At 53.1% G+C, this 22096-nt stretch overlaps 1 protein-coding gene across 1 annotated transcript in view; it reads right to left on the bottom strand.

Annotated features, from left to right (window-relative positions):
• The window catches only part of LRRC74A (leucine rich repeat containing 74A), a 37950-nt gene extending 16584 nt beyond the window's left edge, over nt 1-21366 (bottom strand). The window contains exons 1-8 of the mRNA XM_004699047.2: nt 21330-21366; nt 19892-20020; nt 16105-16277; nt 12843-12950; nt 11195-11291; nt 3320-3369; nt 2845-2926; nt 217-302 (exon numbers count right to left, since the gene is read on the bottom strand). Coding sequence (XP_004699104.2) covers nt 217-302; nt 2845-2926; nt 3320-3369; nt 11195-11291; nt 12843-12950; nt 16105-16277; nt 19892-20020; nt 21330-21366 — 762 coding nt within the window. The remainder of the gene's footprint in view (nt 1-216; nt 303-2844; nt 2927-3319; nt 3370-11194; nt 11292-12842; nt 12951-16104; nt 16278-19891; nt 20021-21329) is intronic.
• Nucleotides 21367-22096: the final 730 nt, after the last annotated feature.

Raw genomic sequence — 22096 nt, forward strand, 5'->3', positions numbered from 1 at the left:
AGTAGAGTGCCCTCTGAGATTGGGAAAGGGAGACCAACAACCTGCTCCACAGGTGATGAGAGCTCAGCATGCCCTCCCCAAGGGGCCCATGAGGTCCCTTCCTTGTCACTCTCCTGTGGGGGGATGTCCAATTGACGCGGATTCCAGATGGCACACACCACGGTGCCCTGGCCATCCCCACTGGGGTGCAAGCTTCCACTTCCAAGGGTGCCTTACCCGGAGACCATTGCACAATGCCACAGTGCCCCGTGTGTGGATTTCATTCCAGCTCAGATCCAGCACCTGGAGCCCTATGTTGAGGGCTGGACGGAGGGGGAGTCATCTTAGCACCCCTGATGTCCCAAAGCATCCCTGAGTTCAAATGCACACTCTGATGCCACCGGCCCATCGCCACCCCCTGCACATACCATCACTCAGCCCCCCGCCCCCCTGTGTTTCCTGTGGGCGTGCCGCCTGCTTTTCTTTGCTAAGTTTTTTGTTGGTTTGAAACGAACTTGTTTGCCATTGAGACTCCACATCCATTTCAACGTAGCTTTTCAGGTTTAAGGGTTGAGCCCCATCAATACCCACCTGACAGGGTCTTCTTATTATTATTTGGTGTCATCCAGTCGGGTCCAAGCTCATCCAGACCCACGTACAAAGTGACCCACTGCCGGTCCTGCACCGCCCTCACAGTGACGGCGATGTCTACAGCCACTCAGTCCACATCTTCTTCGGTACGCAGCTTGGAATTTTGGCAGCTCCCTGTCGGTGGACCGCGGCAACCGCTGTTGAATTACATTCAGCACTTTCACTTGTCTGTCCTATTAACGATACCATTCGATCATTTCCACTTTCTGCTGGGTCGCCTTTGTTTGTCCTGGGCACTGGCAGGAGTCTCTTCTCGTTGGTTGGCTGTGTAGCTGGCTTCCAAACCTCTTGGCACAGACGTGTGAATGCTTTGTCGGCTCGTGGAACATTTCAATTGGCCTTCAGTCTATTCCTGGGTCATCGTTGTTCTCTAACGCCTTCAGTGCGGCTTGGATTTCTTCCTCCAAGACCATTGGCTCTTCCTCCTTCTTTAGAAGCTGCCTGGCTAGTTCGGTATTTTGCCCCCGGGATTCTTCAGGAGTTCAACTTGAGGCTTGAGTGGTCGTCTTTCATTCTTTCATCTTGAACATGCTGAGGGTGTTGCTCCCCTTTTGACTCTCTAGCTTTAGGGTGCAGCACCTTTATCATAATACTCGACTTTGTTTCCTCCCTCCGAGTGGCTGGGCTGGGGCTTCCAGCTGCTGACCTGTGGCCAGCAGCCCAGTGCTCGCCTTTTCCTTGGCCACCGCGTCTCCTTTCATGGATCTATACATGAAAACCACGCCAAACGCACTGCCAGCCAGTCGGTTCCGACTGAGAGCAACCTCAGAGGACGGAGCGGAACTGCCTCTGTGGGTCTCTGAGACGGTTCACTCTTTAAGAGAGTGGGAAGCCTCATCGTTCTCCCAAAATTGATGTCTAGCATTTAAAAAAATCAACATTTTGGAACACGACTTTTCAATGCATGCAAAGGTTGCAAATATCCTCTCCCTTCGGTTGCTTGTCCTTGTCTATGCATCTTTTATCATCCACGATATGGTAGTTACATAATCTGGTGTCAATTTGAGAGGATGAAGAGTGAAGGGGTGGTGTCTGGTCTGTCAATCGGGTCACAGCCCATGTGGCCTCTGTGGGCATGGCCTTCCCCTGAGGATTCTGGGAAAACTCTGGTATTTCCTCCTTGGGGGCGGGAGACACTTGCTCACTCTGCTCACTCCCTGTGAGACACTCCACTGACAAGGCTGACTCCCTGCGAGACATCCCTGAAGAGAAGCCACAAGGACCTACCCTAATGCAGCCCTGGGTGCTGGAGAAGCCACGTGGAGACCCCTGCCGGTGCCGAGATGCTTACCCCGCCACTGGATCCCAAGACTTTCTACCCACTGGCCTGTGATCGCCCTGCATTAGGCATCATTGCATGTGTTGTGTGAGTCAGAGGAGGACTTTACAGATTGGTGTCAGACACATGGGCTAATAATATCAGACTTAGGGACTTGATCTGGACTGGGTTGGGATGTTTTCTCAATATTCAATTCCTCTTATATATACAACTCTTTCTTATATATCTGCGTGGTTGTGAATTTGTTTCTCTAGTCCACCCACACTAACACATACGAGTTTATGATTCATTGTTGGAAAATGTATCTTTCATTTTCATCTTCGTTGATGCTGACCGTGCTGCATTGAAGGTCTGCATGGCACATTCTGTTTACCCTCAACTGCCAGCCTAACGGTGCTTCCAACTTACCCAACACTGCCTCAGAAGAAGGGCCTGGCATATGCCCACTCACGGCCGCTCCGTGTGGACAGAGAACTGTGCGCTGTAGGGTTTCGGAGGCGGTGACCCTTCGGAGTGCCTTTGGGCGGATTCAAACCACCAGCCTTTGGGCTAGCAGTTGACCGCTTCAGCATGGGGGCCACTCAGGGACCCCCCTCGTGGAGAGGATGCCCGTGGAATGGGTGCCCATGCGTTGGAGTCGACACAATGGCGGTGGGGTTGGGCTTCGTGCTGCGTCTCACCACCCGGGCCTTCCGAGGTCAAGCCTAGCACTTTGCCTGTACTGTCTTGTCATCCATTTAAAATGTAACATCCTGCTTCCAGGCGTGAAGCCTGCTTAGGGTGTGCTTAGGGGGCCATTCTCACCTCTTCCAGGATCTGAACGTTCGGTAATCATAGGTGGAGGAAGAGAAGCAGCCTCTCTGACAGGGGACCCGCCCCTAGCCCCTCTGGGGCACTGGCCCTGCGTCTGGGGAGTGTGGGGTGGGGGTAGTTACCCAGCATCTGTCCCATCTGCTCGCCTCCCTTGTCAGAGAACTGGTTGTGGCTCAGATCCAGTTTCTTAATTCGGTAATTGGACTGGGGAAAGAGAACAGTGGAATGAGAGGTCCTTGTTCTCTTCTGCCTGGAAAAATCTCGCTTATCTCAGGAGGACCAGGAAGGGCTCCCGCGCACCTGAAAGTCCATGAGTGCCGACGGTGCTCAGACTGAAGGCAATTTCCAACCCCCTTTTCACTATTTGTGCAACGGTTGCTGGCCGCCAGGAGGGCTTGGTGCCATCCAAACACCCACTATGCATCGCTGCCTGTGACAGAGCAGCAGGTCCAAACCCAAACCAGCTCCCCAGAACCATGCCGGTGGCCTTCACTTCACTGTGTCCACAGCAGCCCTGAAGACCCGCCCCAGGCCTCCCGGGGACAGCCTCCCCCCACCCTGGGGGAGTGGGGGCTCCGCTGCAGGCCCTGTTCTTACAGAGAGGGCTTGGCAGAGCAGCGCTGCAGCTTCTTCCTTGAAGTTGTTTCCTGTGGAGAGGGAGGTGCATTAGCAACCCGCCTCTCCCAGCCTGGATCCTAGCCCTTCAGGTCTGTTCCCTTGCAAAGATCCGATTAGGAAACAACGCTGAGCTGTTGAAACACAGAAGACAGGGACACAGAAGAAACCAGGAGGCCAAGAACAACAATTATTAAGAGAACTTGATTTCTCTTCTGTCTCTGCCAGGACTGCCCAGGCAGTTCCAGGAGCCGGCTCACCATGCCCTTCATGTCCATTGGCAGCACTGACTCCCAGCTTTACAAAATGACATCTTAGCAACAGGGCCAGGACCAGCGGAGGAGAAGTAGACCCTTGCTTTGCTGTGGGTGTAAAATTTGAGGGGTGCCCCCAAACTCAGGAGCCCAGACCAGTCATTCCTTAAACAGTATTCTTAAAAAACAAAAACAGGGCCAGAAACTGGGGTGAGCGAGATTTTAACTTTTTAAGAGAAGGACAGAGTCTGACTTTGCCCTGGCCCAATTTGGTCTTGCTTACCTCATCGAAATCTCACCCTCCCAGATCCCGGTTCGGCTTTAAAATGGGATATTTTGCTCATCATGATTTTTTAAAAAAGAATTCTTTCTTTTTTTCCATAGTGAAAATCATGGGACCAAACCTTTCAACCATTTTTACGTGTAGAAGTCAGTGATAGGAAGGGCGTGTCCCATATTGCACAGTAATGACCACTATCTTTACAAATTGTTTTGGATCACAGTTAAGGAGCCCTGGTGGCATAGGGGTTACTCGCTGGGCTGCTAAGCACAAGACCAGCAGTTTGAAACCACCAGCTGCTCCTGGGGAGAGAGAGGAGGCTTTTTAGTCTTGCAAAGAGTTACAGTCTCAGAAACCTACCAGGAGAGTTCTATCGTGTCCTATACGGTTGCTGTGAGTCAGAATCAACTCGATGGCAGTGAATTAGTGAGTCTGTTGACTTGACCTTTACTCTGTAAGCCTTGGAATGCTAACCACAAAGTTGGAGTTTCAAATCCCCCAGCCTCTTTAGAGGAGAAAGATGAGGCTGGGCTGTCTGTTGGAATCGACTAAATAGGGGATTTTTGCCTTTACCTGCATCCATTTTATAATGATTTCTACTAGAAAATCTAGGTTTTCTGAGTAGTGGGGGTGGTGGGGAGGGATGAGGTTGGCAGGTGGGGGGAGGGGAAGATCTCTTAAATGGGTTTTCCTAGAAGGCAGAAAAGGAAGTACCATGGTTTAAAACCAGCTAGCCAAGGGGGAGCGGGGAGGGAGGGGAAAAATGAGGACCTAATGCGGGGGGCTTAAGTGGAGAGGGAATGTTTTGAGAATGACGAGGGCAATGAATGTACAAATGCGCTTTACACAATTGATGTATGTGTGGATTGTGATAAGAGTTGTATGAGCCCCTAATAAAATGATTAAAAAACCCCAGCTAGCCTGGCTATGGACTAGCACAGCTTTGCCACATCTCTTCCACAAGCCACTGGACCATGAGTTCTCCAGAGCAGGGACCACGGTGCAATCACCTTTGTATTCCTAGTACCTGAACAAGGTACAAGGTACTTGGCCCAAACGGGTGTTCAACAGACACATGCTGAGAGAATGAATGCATAAACAGATGCACCCATCCAATTACAAATACTCCTTTGGCAGTGTCTGGCACCCGTGCCATTAAAATAGGAGACGAAGTTCATCAACGTCTGAAATGAGACATTCAGCACTGGGAACGGCTGTGTCTGCATCGGAGGTCACAAACAGCACAGGGCTAGTGAGAGGCAAGGGAGCTGGGCAGTGTGACAGGGCACAAATCCCCAATGCTGCCCTCCAGAGTCTGATGCCACAGCTGGCATGGGCTCAGCGGTTTGTGTTTTGACAAAAGCTTTCAACATTAGATCCACATTGTGGTCGAGGTCGGAGGCAATGCAGCTAAAAACCATCATCAGGGCCTGTACAGACCAGCATTCTCATGGCCTGTGGATCAGCTACCTAGATAACCCCAGAGTATTAACTACTAAATGTTAGAAGTCACAGAGAAGTCAGTCGGGCCCTGGGTAAAGGATCCTTGTACAAAGACTTCATTGCTTCTAGACACCAGTACTCACCAATGAGCAAACACAACAGCAATTGCATTCCCATAAGCAGAAGACATTAAAAGACCTAGAAGCCTGATAGCAATATGACCGGCCTACACGGAATAAAGCTCTGAAACTTTATCGAAGTATTTTAGAAAATTGAACAGAGAGAGATAAGCCAGGTTCCTAGATAAAGAGACACAGCCCTGTGACCCTGTTAGGCAGCATTCTCTAGAAAAATGAGACCAGGACAGGTATGATTTTATATATAACTAAGAGGATAGGTTTATACAGCGAGAAGAAATATAATAGCTAATTCATCCACACAGCAGTACAGAGGCTGAGTTCAACTCACTTCTGTGGAGCAGTTAATGTTCTGGAAGTCCTTCAACTCACATGGGCTGCCAGGTCCAAGGGTAAGGAAGCAAATAACAGAGTTTTCCCTGGGGCTTTCAAGGCAAGCAGAGTCTGCCCACAGGCAACAGCAGCAGGTGGGTCACCAACAATCAGTAGCCCAGGAGCTTAGTGAAGCAGGTCCTGATGGGATATCCAACACAAGCAACGCAAGATGACAGGATCCACCAGCCTCAAGCTCAAGCGATGTACACACCAGCATCATGGCGAAGCAGGTCTCAAAGGAGCCTCAAGCTCTAGCGACAAGATCCACAGGCTGGCCTGGCCCACAGGTAGTGTAGCTCACAGGTTGAGGCAGAGAACTTAGCTACAGCAGTGGCATGAACGCTCCAGCATGCTCAGATCCAGAGTGCGAGAGACAGGGTGGGAGAGCCATTTATCTCTTTGCCCTCCAACCAAATTTCAACCTGATTAATCCCACATGTTCCTATTGGCCAGGTGGCAACAATAAACCTAACTATCTCAGCAAGTTAGAATATTAATTTAGAATATTAAATGCAACTCCAACTACCATCCCAACAGATCTGCACCGCCCCCCCTCAGTGGACCTTGACAATTCTTTTCAAGTTCAAGTGGAGAAGTTTCACAAGGATAGTTAAGATGGAAACTTGGACAAAAGTTATATTTTGGTCAGTCAAATAGAAAATGGTTATATTATATTATTAGGGAACAAATGTATCAAATATTATATAGCGAATGGACGATATCAATTTCAATCATATTATACCATCATAGGAGCTACAGATATGTTGATGATCCAAATCTTAAAAATATTCTAAAAGCATTTGAAGAAAATCAAGGAAATTATTCTTACAATAATTTCCCTGAAGTAGGAAACCATTTTCAAGTCGAGACCACTACACGTAAATACACAACGGAAAGACCAATGAGCGTGAAGGAACACTGAACAAGCAGCAGCATCTTTGGATTGTGGCGTTGGCATAATGCATATACCACGAACTGCTAACAGCGGTTCTCAACCTGTGGGTTGTGACCCTTTGGGGGTCGAACGACCCTTGCACAGGGTTGCCCGATTCATACCAGCAGCAAGATGACAGGGATGACGTAGCAATGAAAATCATGTCATGGTTGGAGGGTCCCCACCGCATGAGGCACTGTATGAAAGGGTTGTGGCCTGAGGACGGTGGAGCACCCCTGGGCGCCCTAAGAGGAGGTACAGCCAGAAAGCACCTGCACACTGAGGGTGCTGAGACTGTCTCAGGGGGAATCAGTCCGGAGGACTTCGTGCTCAGTCAGGTGGAGGGTCCGTGAAAAAGGGCAAGGACTCTCGAAGGACGGACTGGCGCAGTGGTGGCAGCAATGGGCTGAAGCATCGCAGCAGCTGGGAGACCACGCTCTGTCCTCTTGTACGACGACCACGCTAGAAACAACCCGATAGACCTAACCGCTACTAGCAAGAGAGATTCCTTCGGGAGAACTGTAACCTGGAGCCGCACCCTGCCATTGAGCTGAGTCCCACTCCCAGCGAGCCCACGGGACGGAGCACAACTGCTCCCTAGAACGTCCAAGGCCGGAAAGCTTTATAGGAGCAGACAGTCTCAGCTTTGTGCACAGCGCACCTGGTGGGCTTGAACTGCTGACCTGGTGATTAGCAGTCAGTTAGTTCATCACCTACCACCCCCTGGGGCTCCCGAGACCTAAAGAGCCCTGGTGGGGCAGTGGTTCAGCACTGGGTTGCTGACGGAATCCACCAGATTTTCCACGGGAGGAGGGACCCGAGATCTGCTACTCAACAAGACAGTTCTCCTCTCTCCTGTAGGGTTGCCGTGAGTCAGAATGGACACACACAACCACAGCCGTCTCCTCAAAGGGAAATCTGGACCTTAGAAATGCCTGTGTGATTGTGTGCCTATGTGATTGTGTGCCTGTGTGATTGTGTGCCTGTGTGATTGTGTGACTGTGTGATTGTGCCTATGTGATTGTGTGCCTGTGTGATTGTGTGCCTATGTGATTGTGTGCCTGTGTGATTGTGTGCCTATGTGATTGTGTGACTGTGTGATTGTGTGCCTGTGTGATTGTGTGCCTATGTGATTGTGTGCCTGTGATTATGTGCCTATGTGATTGTGTGCCTGTGTGATTGTGTGCCTATGTGATTGTGTGCCTGTGTGCTTGTGTGCCTGTGTGATTGTGTGCCTGTGTGATTGTGTGCCTGTGTGATTATGTGCCTATGTGATTGTGTGCCTATGTGATTGTGTGCCTGTGTGATTGTGTGCCTGTGTGATTGTGTGCGTTTCCCAGGTCATTTTCTTGGCAGATGCGGCACATATCATACAATTTCATCGTTCAATCGGATTAAGAAGATTTGTGCAGTCACCACCACAATTGATTTCAGAACATTTTCTGCTGCTACTCGTAGTCAGCTCCCCATTTCTCTTTATCTGCCCTTGCCCTGCCCCTACCCAGTTACTGTCTCTCTGGATCTTCCAATGCTGGATTTCTTACACAGAAAATCGTCTCAAGCAAAACACAACCACACAGAGCAAGCCAACAAGCCAACAATGACGACGAAGACTAGACAAACGTAGACACGCTTTGAAGAGAAAGCAGAAAATCCTGAAAACCGAAGCTTTAAAGTGATCCGAAAGGGAGCTCAAACGATAGGTATTACATTTTAACCTGACAGCATCTTCCACGATGGACTTTACAGTGCTCTCTTCTGAAAGAAGGCTATTCACACCCTGGACTATGCTCAGAGGACATTCACCGGAGTCTTAATCCACGTGGGGCCCTGCGAATGGGTGGATTTTGGGCTTCCACTGTCATCCATAGCCTTCTGCAAACTGGGTGCTCACAATTTAAGCCCTGACACCATTCCTCCCTTCAGATGTGGGTTTCAATATTTACAGTCCTCAGGTGGTATAGTGTTCTAGGTGAAAGCTTAAATAAAAATGTGGGCTCCCATCCGGCTATTTTCACACCGCGTGTCCCATCCCATGACAAATTCACAATGTGTCAGTGTTCTCGTGGCTTCCAGTCTGCTTGCTGTGTCTATTGATTTTGCTTCCCTGCCCGTCCTGGCCTTGTCCTGGCCTTCTCCTCTCTGCCTCGGGGCCAATGCTCATCAGTTGGTCTCGTGCAGGGAGCACAGTGTACATGAGCGAGCGTGCATATTTTATAGTTTAAGCTTCTATCTGGCTGCAAGGTGACCTTGGGAACTGCTTCTGTCCCAAGTTCAAAGGCTATCTTATGGCAATCCTCTCAGAGGCTCCTCTAGCCCCTAAGGGCCCAGTGAGTCTGGCTTGGGGCCGGTATTGTTTTTAGGAATTTAGATTTTGTTCTCCGTTTATCATTCCTGATAGAGGGTAACTTTTAGTGGGTCCCTGGTCAGTGTGGTTGATAGCGGTGGTCGGGCACCATCTAGTTCTTTGGGTCTCAGGCTGGGAGAGACCAGGGTTTATGTGGCTTTCAGTCCCGTGGGCTGGTTCCTTCTTCAAGTCTTTGCTTTCCTTTGCCCCATATGAGTAAAGACCAACAGTTGGAAATGAATTTCTAACGTTTACAAAAGTGGATGCATTGTGATAGGCAGTAATTTTACTCCTCTGGATTTATCTTGAAATCATCATTTGGGTCTTTAAAAACTTTTGTTGTTCTTTTCTCATGTTTATTTGTTTTTAATTGAGGTTAATCAAACAGAACAAGGAAATGCTACATGGTTTGAAATCAGGAAAGGTGCGTGTCCGGGTTGTATCCTTTTCCCATACTCACTCCGTCTGTGTGCTGAACAAATCGACGGAGGAGCTGCACTCTATGTCGAAGACCTGGGCATCAAGACGGGAGGGAGGCTTCTTAACAGCCTGTCGCATGCAGACACAAGCTGGCTTTTGGAAAGTAAGGAGGTCCTGAAGCCCAGCCGTCTGTGTGGATTATAGTTCAGTGTCAAGAAGACCAAAGTCCCCACAATTGGGTCAATAGGCAACGTCATGGTAGATGGAGGAAGGATTCGTTGTGCTTGGATCCACAGTCAATGCTCCAGGAAGGAGCAGTCAGGAAATCGAAGCACACACTGCTTGGACCAAAGTGCTGCACAAGACCTCTTTAGAGTGTTAAACAGCAAGGATGTCACTCAGGGAGCACGGTGCACCTGACCCATCACCTCATCTCTGCACGAAAGGCGGACGGTAAACCAGGAGGACCAGAGGAGACTCGACACATTTGGCCTGTGGTGTTGGTGAGACTATCGAGAGCGCCACTTTTAATTTGAACTGCTCATTGTGATTTAGGGGGAGGGGGACAGAGTGGCTCGTGAGTGTTCCAGTCAGCAATTGACATACACTGTGTGTCCACTACCTGTTCCCATCCCTCTAGGTACCTTTGCCGACCCCACCTCCTCCCAGTGTTTGCTGGTTCTGTTGCTCCTTCTACCATAATCCTGACCTTGCTAAATGCTGCCCTTTTGATCTTAAATGGTTGGCCATTCGAACACACTTTGATGTTAATTTCTTGGCTTTGGGATTCCCTGAGCCTGCACATGGTCTAAATTCAAATTCCAAACCTGAGTTGAGGGCAGTTTTGTGGGTACTAAAATTCTCAGGTGTACCCCCCCTCCCCACTACACCTCCACAGTGGAAAAACCAGACTGAACTGATTGAAACCATTCATACAATGAGTTTCCAAACTCATTGCTATCGAGTCAGTGCCAACTCATAGTGACCCTATCAGACAGGATAGAACTGCCCCTGTGGGTTTCCCAGACTGTGATTATGTACGAGTAGAAAGCCTCCCTTTTCTCCCTCAGAGCACCTGGTGGTTTTGAACTGGCGACCTTACAGTTTGCAGCCCAATGCATAAGCACTCCACCATGTGCTCTGAAGCAGCATTGGGAAGGGACACAGAGTGCTGGGGATGGAGAGCAGCTGTCCCACTGGTAGGGTGACTGGGGAAGTCCTCTCAGAGGATGTCAGAGGACATAGGGATGACGGAGAGAATGGGCCTTGCAGATGATTGGAGGGAAGAGAATTTCCAGAGGCAGGTCCGTGTGTGTGTGTGTGTGTGTGTGTGTGTGTGTGTGTGTGTGTTGAGGAGAGCCAAGTGGGACTGGGAGGGTGGGGAGCTGAGGGACAGTGTGGCTGTAGAGTATGGGGGACAGGGTAGGTTTTAGCAGGGGATCAGTGCGGGGCTCTGGTCTCAGCGGTCTAGTTCCCGGAGACCCTACATCCCCTCCAGAGGAGGATCTGGGGTACAGCAGGGATGGCACTGCCCAGGGCACCACTTGAGAAGGTACCAGGTGGGTGCCAGTGAACAGTTTCCATGTGCTGTCCAGTTTCCTTGGGCAGTGAGCGCGACCAGCCCCGATTCCCCCATCCCCCGCTCCCTCCCCCTCCTGCAGGCTCACCTGACAGCTGGAGGTTCCAGAGCGCAGAGACATCTTTCTGTAGGAAGTCTGTGATGACTCTGGCCCCCTCCAAACCAAGGTTGTTTTCGGAAATGTTCTAGAAAGCAAGGGAACACTTGCATGTGCGAGGCCCCCCTGAAGGAGCCTTGTTCGCTGGGGTGTCAGGTGGCGTCACGGGAGGGAGGAGGGGCTGTGAGGATTGGGCATGCAGGATGGGAAGGACTGATGTTGTGCAAAGAACATGGAAGAGGGTTGCTGCAAAGCCGTTTCCTCTTCTGGGTCTTCTCCTGCCTCCGTGAGACCGGCTGACTCTCTATAGTTCCCCTGGGGAAACCCAGCAAAATAAAGCAAAACAAAAACCCAACCACATGTCCAAACTGACTGCTATGGAGCCAAGTTCTACTCAGAGTGACCCAGTGCAACGGAACAGAACGAAATCTTCCCAGGAGTGGACAACCTCATCTTTCTCCTGCGGGGTGACTGGTGGGTTTGAACCACTGATCTTGTGGTGAGGAGCCCAATTTGTAGTCTGCTGCTACGAGGGCTCCTGACTCCCCGGTGAAGTTGGCCTCAATTACTCCTATCTTCATAGTTTAGCCCGGTACTTCAAAACAAAACAAGTAACTGGTTGCCACTCAGTTGATTCCCACTCCTGGCAGCCACCGTCCGTGGTTCAGAGTGGCACTGCCCCTCACAGGCTTCTTTCTGGCTGTGATTTCTTTGAAGTAGACTAGGCCTTTCTTCCTACGTGCCTCTGTCTTAGCCATGTGTGCCACCCAAAACCCAAACCCACTGCCCTCAAATTAATTCCATTTCACAGGGCCCCTGTAGGACAGACTAGAGTTGCTCCTTAGGGTTTCTGAGAATGCAAATCTTTATGGGAGCAGACAGCCTCATATTTCTCTCTTGGGGCAATTGGTGGGTTTGAACCACTGACCCTGTGGTTGGCAGTCCAATGCTTAACTCACTGTGCCATCGGTGTCCCTTTGGGGTCACCCAAGGAGTCCTGATGATGTCATGAGTTTCAACTTGGGCTCCTAACAGCAGGGTAAGCAGTTCAAAACCACCAGCCACTCGGCAGGAGAAAGATGAGGCTTTCTATTTCCATAAAGAGTTAGAGTCTCAGAATCCCACAGGGCCAGTTCTACCCTGTCTTCTAGGGACGATAGGACTTGGAATTGACTTGGGGGTGGGGTGGGGAGGGTGGTGGCTGTAGTGGTTATGAGTTAAGCTGCTAATTACAAGGTCAACAGTTTGAGACTGCTCACTGTTCTCCAGAGAAAGATGAGGCTTTCTAGTCCGGTACACAGTTTACAGTGTCAGAACCCCACAGAGCCGCCAGTTCTGTGCTGTCCTATCAGGTTGCTGTGGAGTGACATTGAGGCAGTGAGGGACACAGAGAAGCAAGGGGCTCTTTCAGGGGCATAGAAGGTATGAATGGAAAGGATTTCTTAGGGGTTTCCAGGGTCATAGGGAGCATGGCCCCTCTAGCAGCTGTGACTAATGGCTCTCCTCTGAGAGCGCGCCAGGGGCCAGCCTGGGCTTGGGCTGGTGTTGAGTGATTCTGAGCCCCCGGGTGGGTGCGGCAGCGGCAGCCAAGGACACACACACACACACACACACACACACACACACACACACACACTACCAGCTCCTGGATGTAGTAGTTTTCCGTCAGCATCTGCACCAGGCTGGTGACGCCCTCCTCCATCATGCAGTTGTCCTCGAGCTCCAGGCAGATGATGGACGTGTTGGACTTCAGCCACCACCAGGGAGGGGGACAGAGACACAGGAGTTGGCTGGTAACCTAATCCGTCCCGCATCATGGCCAGAACGTGGGCACCCCCCTCCCTGGAAGAGCGCAGTCAGCCCAGAGGGCGTGGAGATCCAGGTCAGAGGAGGAGAGAGGGACAAAGATGTGGACCAAGACGGCCCGACCTAAGCCGGGGTGTTTTCCGTTGCCTCATAAGCGCGGGAAAGCATCCCAACGAGTCAGGGAGACGGCGGGGAAATGGACGCATTGGAATTCGGGCGTTAGCCAAGAGTATTGAACCGACCAGGGACTGCCAGACGGACAAACAAGTCTGTGCTGAAGTACAGCCAGAATGCTCCTCAGACGAGAGCATACGGAGGCTTGGTTCCCAGAAGGGGACCTCGTGCTCTGTAAAGAGGAGGAGGGTCCTGGACAAAGACCACCCTCAAGGAGATGGGCTGACCCAGTGACCACGACAGTGGCCTCCGGCACCGCCAGGACGACGACCCACAGCCAGGTGGTGTTCCCTTCTCCTTGCGTAGGGTCACTCTGAGTCGGGGCTGACTCACGTCAGAACAAGAGTAGATAGGAACGGGGGCTAGTGCAGAAGCCATGCCATTCCCCCCAAACCAAACTCACTGCCATCAAGTCGGCCCCAACTTATAGCGACCCAGTAAGACAGGGCTTCTGAGACGAGCATCCTTACGGGAGGAGAAAGCCTCGTCTTTCTCCCTTGGAGCGGCTGGTGGTTTCAAACTGCTGCCCTTGCCGCTAGCAGCCCTACCTGTCACCCGCGGTGCCACGGGGGCTCCTCCAAGGGCCTGGCTGGGGCAAGGTGCCTCTCCTGGCTCCCGGGGGAATTGAGAAGAGGGATAGCCACAAAGTCCTAAAAGGGAATCGGTACAGAGGAGCTGAGCGGTTTCTGCCCTCGTTAGCCTGCAGGGCGAGCGCTGTGAAGACGACGTACTGCAGATTCAGAAACGTCTGATCCCTTTCAGAAGGATGTTCAGCGAGAAGAGTTCTTGCAGGGCGGCCCCCTGGAGCGTCCCACTGCCTGCAATCCAGGGCCTTTATTTTAGCGATTGGGTCCCTTCTCTGTTAGCCCAGGAAGGACTCCAGCCCTCGAGTCGCTGCCCACTCAGAGAGACCCTGGAGGACAGGGTCAAACTGTCCCCTCTGGGTTTCGGAGAGCAAGTGTGCACGTCTCTGCCTTTCCCCTGGGAGTGAAGAGAGAGGCATGCCGTGCATGGCAGCAGGGGGAGGAGGGCTCAACTCTAAGTCCTCCTTCCCCAAACCAGGTGCTGGCCCGAGGGGCCTGTGTGTGTCAGAGGGAGACGGGCCCCTAGCTCTCCCGTGGCTGGTTTGTGGGAAGTAGGGGCCCCTGCATGGACTCAAACCTCGGATCTATCAGGTCCCATCCTAGCGCAGTGTCTGTTTGCACCACCCAGGGAGTCCGTGGTAGAATTCTCATCTTCCACGCCGGAGGGACCGGGTTCGACTGCCCACCAGTGCCCTCCCGCACAGCCACCACCTGCCTGCCAGTGGAGGTTTGCACGTCGCTCTGATGCCCAAGAGGTTTCAGCAGGAAGCTGCTAGGCTGAGACTCGGAAGAAAGGTCTGGCAACCCACTCCAGAAAACCAGTCCATGGAAACCCTGTGGATCACATTGTCTGAGTCGCCGTTGGTCATGGGGGCAGCACGGGAGAAGGCAGTGTTTCGTTCCGTGTACAGCTGGCCGCCATTATTGGGGGCCGGGACTGCAGTAGCTACCAACAAAACCCCTTTTCACTCCCTGCCATCAAGTCAGTGTTGACTCATAGCGAGCCCCTGTGGGTTCTGAGACAGACAGTAACTCTTCATGGGAGTAGAAAGCCCGGTCTTTCTCCCTCAGGGCTGCCGGTGGTTTTGAACTGCTGACCTTGCAGATTGCAGCCCTACTCAGAAACACGCCACCACCGGGGCTCCTTTCCCAGAACAGAAAGCTCACACAGGCAACATCTTTGGACCCAGGGAGTGCGGGACCAAGCATGGCAAGGTCCTCTGGTGGCCATCTCTCCTTTCAGGAGAAAGGATAGATGGTGAGGTATGTGGTGGATGGCTCCCCGGGGGCTGCGTGGACTGTCTTGCTGGCCTCAGCTCCCTGAGCAGTGTTCCCTGATGCTCAAAGGTAAGGTGGAGACTGCCGATCCCAGCAGGCCTGGAAGGCTAGGTGTTATCAAGTTACGTCCATTTCCAGAGTCATCCTAGGGACCAGCTCACTGCATGTTAAATGAATGCCCAGTCCCAAATCCATCCACAGTCTTGTCGTGGGGCTGAGTTCTCTACTCGTGGTCCTCTGTGCTGACCAACTGCTGAGCAAACAATGACACACAGGGTCACCTAATCAACCAAGATCCAGGGCGTCTCGCTAGACCAGAGAGGGCTTGTTCAGAGAGAGAAATACCAACCTCCCTCCCAGAGTGCTTTCCAATGGAGGGAGCCCAGAAACACAAAGATAGGACCCTAGATCAGTACAGGAGGTAAGGAGCGGGTCCCAGAGGCCACCAGTGTGTCACAGTGATTGTCCACGGGATGTCCATGGGAAAATAGAGCAGACTACATCTCTGGAACAGCAAGCCAATGCTCCAAGTCCCCAGAGCCCTCACTGTGACCACTGTTCCCAGAAACTCAGCCGGCAACGGTTAGGCCCCCTCCTCCAGAACAATGGTACCACCTCTCGTTTCGGGCGGCTTCTCAGTGGGCACGTGTGGAGTGCCGACGCTGCTATGTCCCCACGCACAGAGATGTTCTTTGGAACGTCTCTTTACCCTTCCAACTGATCCACAGGCGTGTGCCCATCGGTGGCGGTTACGTCTCCAGGGGGAGTTCAGGGAGGTGTGCGCATGGAGGGAGTCCGTGTTGTGTGCAATCAGCTGCAATCATATGACATGATAAGTGCTCAAGGCCAAGTCCTTGCTTGGCTATGCCTACCCCAAAGATACCGCCATTCCCGTGGGGTAGCGCTGTTGGACAGGGTGGAATGCAAGGATTGCAACATTCCGGCAAGCACCGACGTGCATTGAGTGGGCTTTCAAGAGGAAGAGCTATCCACCTGTCACCCTCCCCTCTCCTAAGTCTCCAGCGCGCTTCCCCCCCTACGCCCCTCCAGCATGCTCACCACCAGGGCGATGGCGATCGCCTTGGTGCCCTTGGGCCCCAGCCCGTGGTGGCTGAGGTTCATGTAGGTCTCCTCCATGTTCCGGATGAAGTAGGAGACAGGCACCACGCCCACCAGCTTGCAGGCCTCCAGGTACAGCTCCGTCTGACCAGTGGTGAAATATTTCTCCGAATCTGTGAAGACAGATGAGGTCAAGGAGGAGTTCGTGTCCATTTGTGCCATATCATGCTCAGCTGCAGGCCTCTTCCTTTCGGAACGCCAGCCCTTCTGCCCGGTTGATTTGCCCCTGTGGGTGTGAGTCTAGAGGGCACCTCCAATCAGCCAGAGGTCAAAGGGGGAGCCTTGGCCCCACAAAGCCCCCAACAATGGTCACCAGTTCCTGGCTTTAGGAAGGCCTCAAGCTTTTGGAGAAGGGAAGAGAGGGCCTCCGTCTTCCCAGGCTGGTGGACTGCAGGACCGAGCCCCAAGGAAGTATGAAGTCCCAGACTCCCTGCCTACTTTGGGACCAGTGTGAAGGCCCTAAACCAGATAAGAACAGGTGGGTTTTGAGCCTGGGTGGGGGAGGGGAGGGAGGCTCCACTTCAGTTTTGGTTTAATTGCTGTCTGCTTGATTCCAGTTCACGGCCATCCCACGAGGGCAGACCAGAACTGCCTCCTGGGTTTTCAAGAGCGTAGCCACCAGGCCCGTCTCCTGAGGTGTCGGTGGGTGGATTCCAACCAGCAGCCTTTCGATTCACAGGCCAGTGCTCAGCAGCTTCACCACCCGGGAGCCATCGCCAGTATTACAAGGTGATGGGCAATGGATACAACGTTGCAAGAGAGGAAGTCCCCACTAGACATCTAAGCGGGACAGCATGAGCATCTTGAGACAGGAATCATTGCAAGATGGAAAGATGGCCTGGGTGAAGGATTGACTTGGTCCAAAGAGGGGAACCAGAGCCTGGGCGGCACAATGGTTAACACTTGGCTGCTGACTGAAAGGTTGGCAGTTCGAATCCACCATTTGTCCTGTCCTGGGAGAGAAACCACCTGGCCGTCTGCTCTCATAAAGATTACAGCCTAGGAAACCCTATCGAGCAGTTCTACCCAGTCCCAGAGGGTCACGATGAATCAGAATTGACCTGATGACCCCAACAACGGCGGCCAAGGGAGGCCTGGCCTTTGCCCTCCACAGCTGGGAGGGATCAGTAGGCCCATGGAGAGTCCTGCCGGGTAGGACTAGGTTTACCACCTTGGGGCTTTGGCCATTGGGCAGTCTAACAGTGTGACCGATGACGGGGCTCGGGGACATGACTGACCAGTTGTGACCTTCTGAAGCACTGGAGACTAAGATATTTGCCAGAAGCCTTGCAAAGGGCTGGAGACTCAATAAAGGGCAGCCATTGGGGCAGGGGCTTCAATGGATGCCTTTGAATTGTGACACTGGCCAAGAGTATCGAAAGTACCATGGGCTGCCAAGTGACAGACTACTCTGTCTTGGAAGAAGTACGGCCAGAGTGCCCCTCAGAGGCAAGGATGAGAAGGCTTTGTCTTACAGACTTTGGACATGTGGTCAGGAGAGACCAGTGCCCACAGGAGGACCTCATGCTTGGTAAAGTGGAGGGGCCGTGCCAAAGAGGGAGGCCCTTGATGAGATGGACTGACACCGTGCCTGGACCGATGGGCTCAGACGTAGGAACAGTGGTGAGGATGGTGCAGGACCGGGCAGTGTTTCCGTCTGTTGTGCAGACGGTCACTCTGGTTGGAACTGACTGATGGCACCCAGCAACACAACAGCAGCAGCTACAGAAAATGTGTGGAAAATGGAATGAAAAGATAATGGAATTTCCCCCATGAAATTTTTTGAAACTCCCTCCGATGATTGAGCCTCAGGACAGACTCTGGCAACAGAGGCTCAGGTGAGCTTACTGTGTATTGTCACCCACATGGTGGCTGCCCAGGACTCCACGAAGACAGGATGACCCAAGGCTCCCATCAGGATTCCCATCTGCACCCACTGCCATCATGGTGACCCTGCAGGGCAGGCTAGAGGTGCTCCGAAGGGTTTCTGAGACTGTACATCGAGACAGGAGGAGACAGACTCGTCTTTCTCCCTTGGAGTGGTCGGTGGGATTGAACCACGGACTGTGCAGTTAAGTAGGACGTGGTGCCATCAGGCCCCCTCCTAACCTGCCCTTTCTCATTTCTTCCTCTGGCTGGTGCTAACGTGCAGCCTTTCTGCTATAAAACTGTAATCCTAAGTGCAGCACTTTGACTGCCTTCTGTGAGAGCTCTTGGGGTGTATTCTGCGGATGTTCTGAGGGTCAGTGTGAAGGCTTTGTAGGCTGCTGGTCTGAAGTGAGAAGGGTCCTGGGGGACCAGAACTCGAGGCTGGTATCTGCAGGGAAGGCAGTTGTGTGGGACACCAGTGTGGTGTTCCCTAATCATTGCACTACCCCCCCACCCCTCCACAGCCACAGACCGCATTTAAATGGGGCTTCTTTCAGAAGAGCCAGCGACACCAGTTTTTACAAGCTCAGTAGTTTGAAGCCAACAGCTGCTCTGTGGGAGAAAGGAGAGGTGTCTACCCCTTAGAGCTTTCCGGTTTCAGAATCCCACAGGGTCAGTTCTACTCTGTCCTACGGGATTGCTAATGCGACGGCAGCGAGTTTAGTTTGTTCTTGTTTTGTTTTCTCCTTTCAAAGGCTTGGATGTCATTTTTCCTCATAAAAGGGATTGTCATTCTTATTTTACTGGCAACAAATCCAGCCCAAAGTCCATACCCTGCTGATCTGTGCTAAAACCAGTCCATAAAGTCGAGGGCCCCACCTCTCCACCCAACTCTCTCGGAACCTTTTGTTCTTTCTGCTTCTGGGCAGCCTGGCTCATCGGCTGCAGGCGAGGGGGCAAAATTGCCTCCGGTTGAGAACCGTATTTGTGCAGGAAAAACAGCCCCAGGGTGGGTGAGCGAACTCTTCCTTTTCCTGCACTGCAGCCCGGCTGCTAGCTTCTGACTCCCACCGGGTCATGTCCTTCTTGTGCACCCTCAGCAGCTGTCAGCGCCAGGAGCCAGAGCGTCCAGGCCAAGTGTCTGTTCCAGCACAGGACTTGAGTTTGGAGCATGTTTCTAGTCCACCAAACGGGGCAGTGTTGCTGGGCTTGACCATGGGATTTATTCAGCTCTACCCGGAAGCCAGATCTTTCTCTCACCACATTGCCTGGGGATATACTTTAGAGGTCGCTGGACAGCAGTGGATCTATTGCCACCTTCTCGAACGGGTACAATTGAGTGTGGACAGGGACATCAGTGGGAACATCCCATAGGGTTTCCAAGTCGAGGGCCCCAGACGGCATACCTCCCAAGGAGTGGCTGGTGGGGGGTGAACCGCTCACCTTTTCAGTTAGCAGCTAAGAGCTCAACCACAGCGCCACCGGGCCAGTATGTGAGTGAGTAAAGACAGAGGGGCTTGAGAATGGCGACTTCCTGGGACATTGCAAAGGTGACAGAAGATGCTACATCTGGAAACATTTAGATCACACACACCAAAAAAAAAAAGCCTGGGCCTTTAATCGGTTTGCCCTGCCTCGGGCTGCTGGGAGGATCGGCCCTGAGCTCGGACAGGCCAGCCTTGAGGAGGACACTGTGTAAGCTCCACACAGCGTGACGTCCCTGCTTGGGCAGGGCTGTGGCCACTGAGGACAGGAGGGAAAGGATGGCTTTCTCCTATTTTCGAGGAAGGAGGCCATCCGGCTACCTGCCTGCTTGCCCCCTCCCCCCCTCCCCTCCCCGCTGCAAAGGGCAGCTCACCTTCAATCTCCAGGTCCGTTTCTGAGCTTTCCCAGACCGGCTTCTCCTTTTCAACCGTCAGGGGAGCCTCGGCCTCGCAGTACAGCGTCTCATCACTGTCCTGGGGCGCGGGTGCAGACTCAGCCTCATCTGGAAGAAACACCCAGCTCCTTAGTTCTGGGAGGGACCTGCCGCCGGCTTCCCCTGCCTCTGCTCCGCACTCTGGTTGTGGGTCCCAGGGCCCCCCTGGAATCAGCCCTCTGTGGGCCCCAACCCCTGCCAGGGAGACTGTGTGGTGCAAACTCTCGCTTCCTGCCAGGGGATCTTCTATGGCCCACGGGGTGTTGTGCTCAGCACCCCTGGTGCGCATTCTCAGGAGACCCACAGCCTTGGTGTCTCTGGGTGGGTGGGTGTCAAGAGTCTGCGGCTGTTCTTTCTGGGGAAGCAGGTGACTTTGACTGTCAGGCACACACATGGTGGAGGAGGGGAGGGGAGGCAAGGGACAGGGCAGGTGGAGTCCCCGGGGCAAATGTGAAGTGAACTCCAGGGAGCAGTCGGAGGGGCAGCTTGAGTCTTACGGATTTGATCCCGCCTCTCTTTCTTCCAGGGAAGAAGTCCCTTTAGGATCAGGAGGAAGAGGGGCTTGGCAAACCTGCCCTGGATCGAAGCAGGCCCCGGGCATGTTTCCTGGATCTGGGCCCAGCCCCAAGCCCCAACATTCAGAGCTCCCTTGTCCTGCAGGAGGCAGGCTGTTTTGGGGGACTGAGTTTTGATCACCCGGATTCTAGGATGGTGGGGTTCCAGAGGAGTTCACACAAGCCTGTGTCGTCCTTAGTTCCGGCCCACAGGTTGGTCTGGCCCCAGCAGTCAGTTCCCAGCCCAGGTGGGCGACAGGCCTGAGTGATAAGGGCTGGGAGTGGCGAGGGGCTGACAGTTGGAAGTCCTGGAGAGTGACACGCGTCTGAGCCTCTGCATGCCCATGAGTTAAGCACTTTGAGAATTCTGTCCAGCCAGTGGAGCGCCGACACCTGCTGGTGCTTCCTCCTGCCCCTCCCTCCCCCGGCGGCCTGATTTACAATATTAGCCAAGGTACCGTGGTCTAAGGACTCCCACCATGGCTGATTTCAAATCCCTCATGTGATGTCAAAAAGGAACAGGAGAGTCGGCCAGAGGAGGACTTTCAGCTGGTTGATCCCAGCTGTGAAGGTGAGTTCCCGGCCCAGAGATACGGAAACAGACCTACCTGTTCACAAACTCCCTGGGATTAGAAAGCAGCCCACGTTAGAGCCTCTTGGGAGTCAGTTCCAACCCAGCACTGCATCTGACCCTCTCGTTCCTGTTCACCAAGCCCTGAGCCTGAGCCAGAATTTTCGAGGGCCCCAGGTGAGGAGAGATGGGGCCTTCCGGGTCCCTGGGACTGAAAGGGCTTGGATGGAGTGGGATGGGATGCTTCTGTCACCTGTTGTCTCGGCCTCAAGAGGCTCATCCTCCTCCATGGTGTCAGGACCCCCTGAGGGTTGCTGCCAGCTTCTTGCCACCTTTCTGCCACTTCCCTAAGAGCAGCTCACCTGTCCATTCACCTCCTCAAACTTCAACCCCCTGGACCTCAGCACAGGTAAAACCTGGGTGGGGGTGTGTGGTTATCCTTCCGTTCCAGCAACCCCCCGGGAAAGTGGGCTGTGGTGGGGCTTGCGCCTACAGGGATTTGACCCCAACTCTGCTGCCTGAGGGAGGGAGCTGCTTCCCACGCTCATCAGGGACGGTGGTGTGGCTCCGCTCCTGGGAGTCCTGTCAAAAGGATGGCCACCCATCCGCGAAGCTGTGGCTTAGGGGACACTTTCCTTTCATCCTCAACATTCCGTGACCTCATGCAGCCATTGTGAGCCACATGGGTGGACCGTGGCAACAGCGGGCAGGCCTCCCGCCCTGTTGGTGGTGCCGGGAGGCATCCTTTCTCAGATGTGCGCTAGGGCCGAGCCCAGGCTTGGCCGAGAGTGCTCAGGTGTCGTGGGAGGGGCAGGGGGGCGCCTCTCAGGGGTGGTGCCTTTTCCTCTGAGCCGGGGCCAAACCCCGGGCCCTTTCATTTAGGTGACTGCGAAGCAAAGCCACCATGTTCTTCTCGCCAAGTGGCTGTGCTTCAGGTACGCAGTAGTTCCATGGGGGGTGAAGCCAGCTCTCTGTCTCCTCCACATCGGGATTTTGTTGTTTTTGCTCCCACCCTCCTCC

Source organism: Echinops telfairi, unplaced genomic scaffold, assembly GCF_000313985.2.
Source record: "Echinops telfairi isolate 266 unplaced genomic scaffold, ASM31398v2 ScPeMD7_18;HRSCAF=68, whole genome shotgun sequence".
NCBI classification, from domain to species: Eukaryota; Metazoa; Chordata; class Mammalia; order Afrosoricida; family Tenrecidae; genus Echinops; species Echinops telfairi.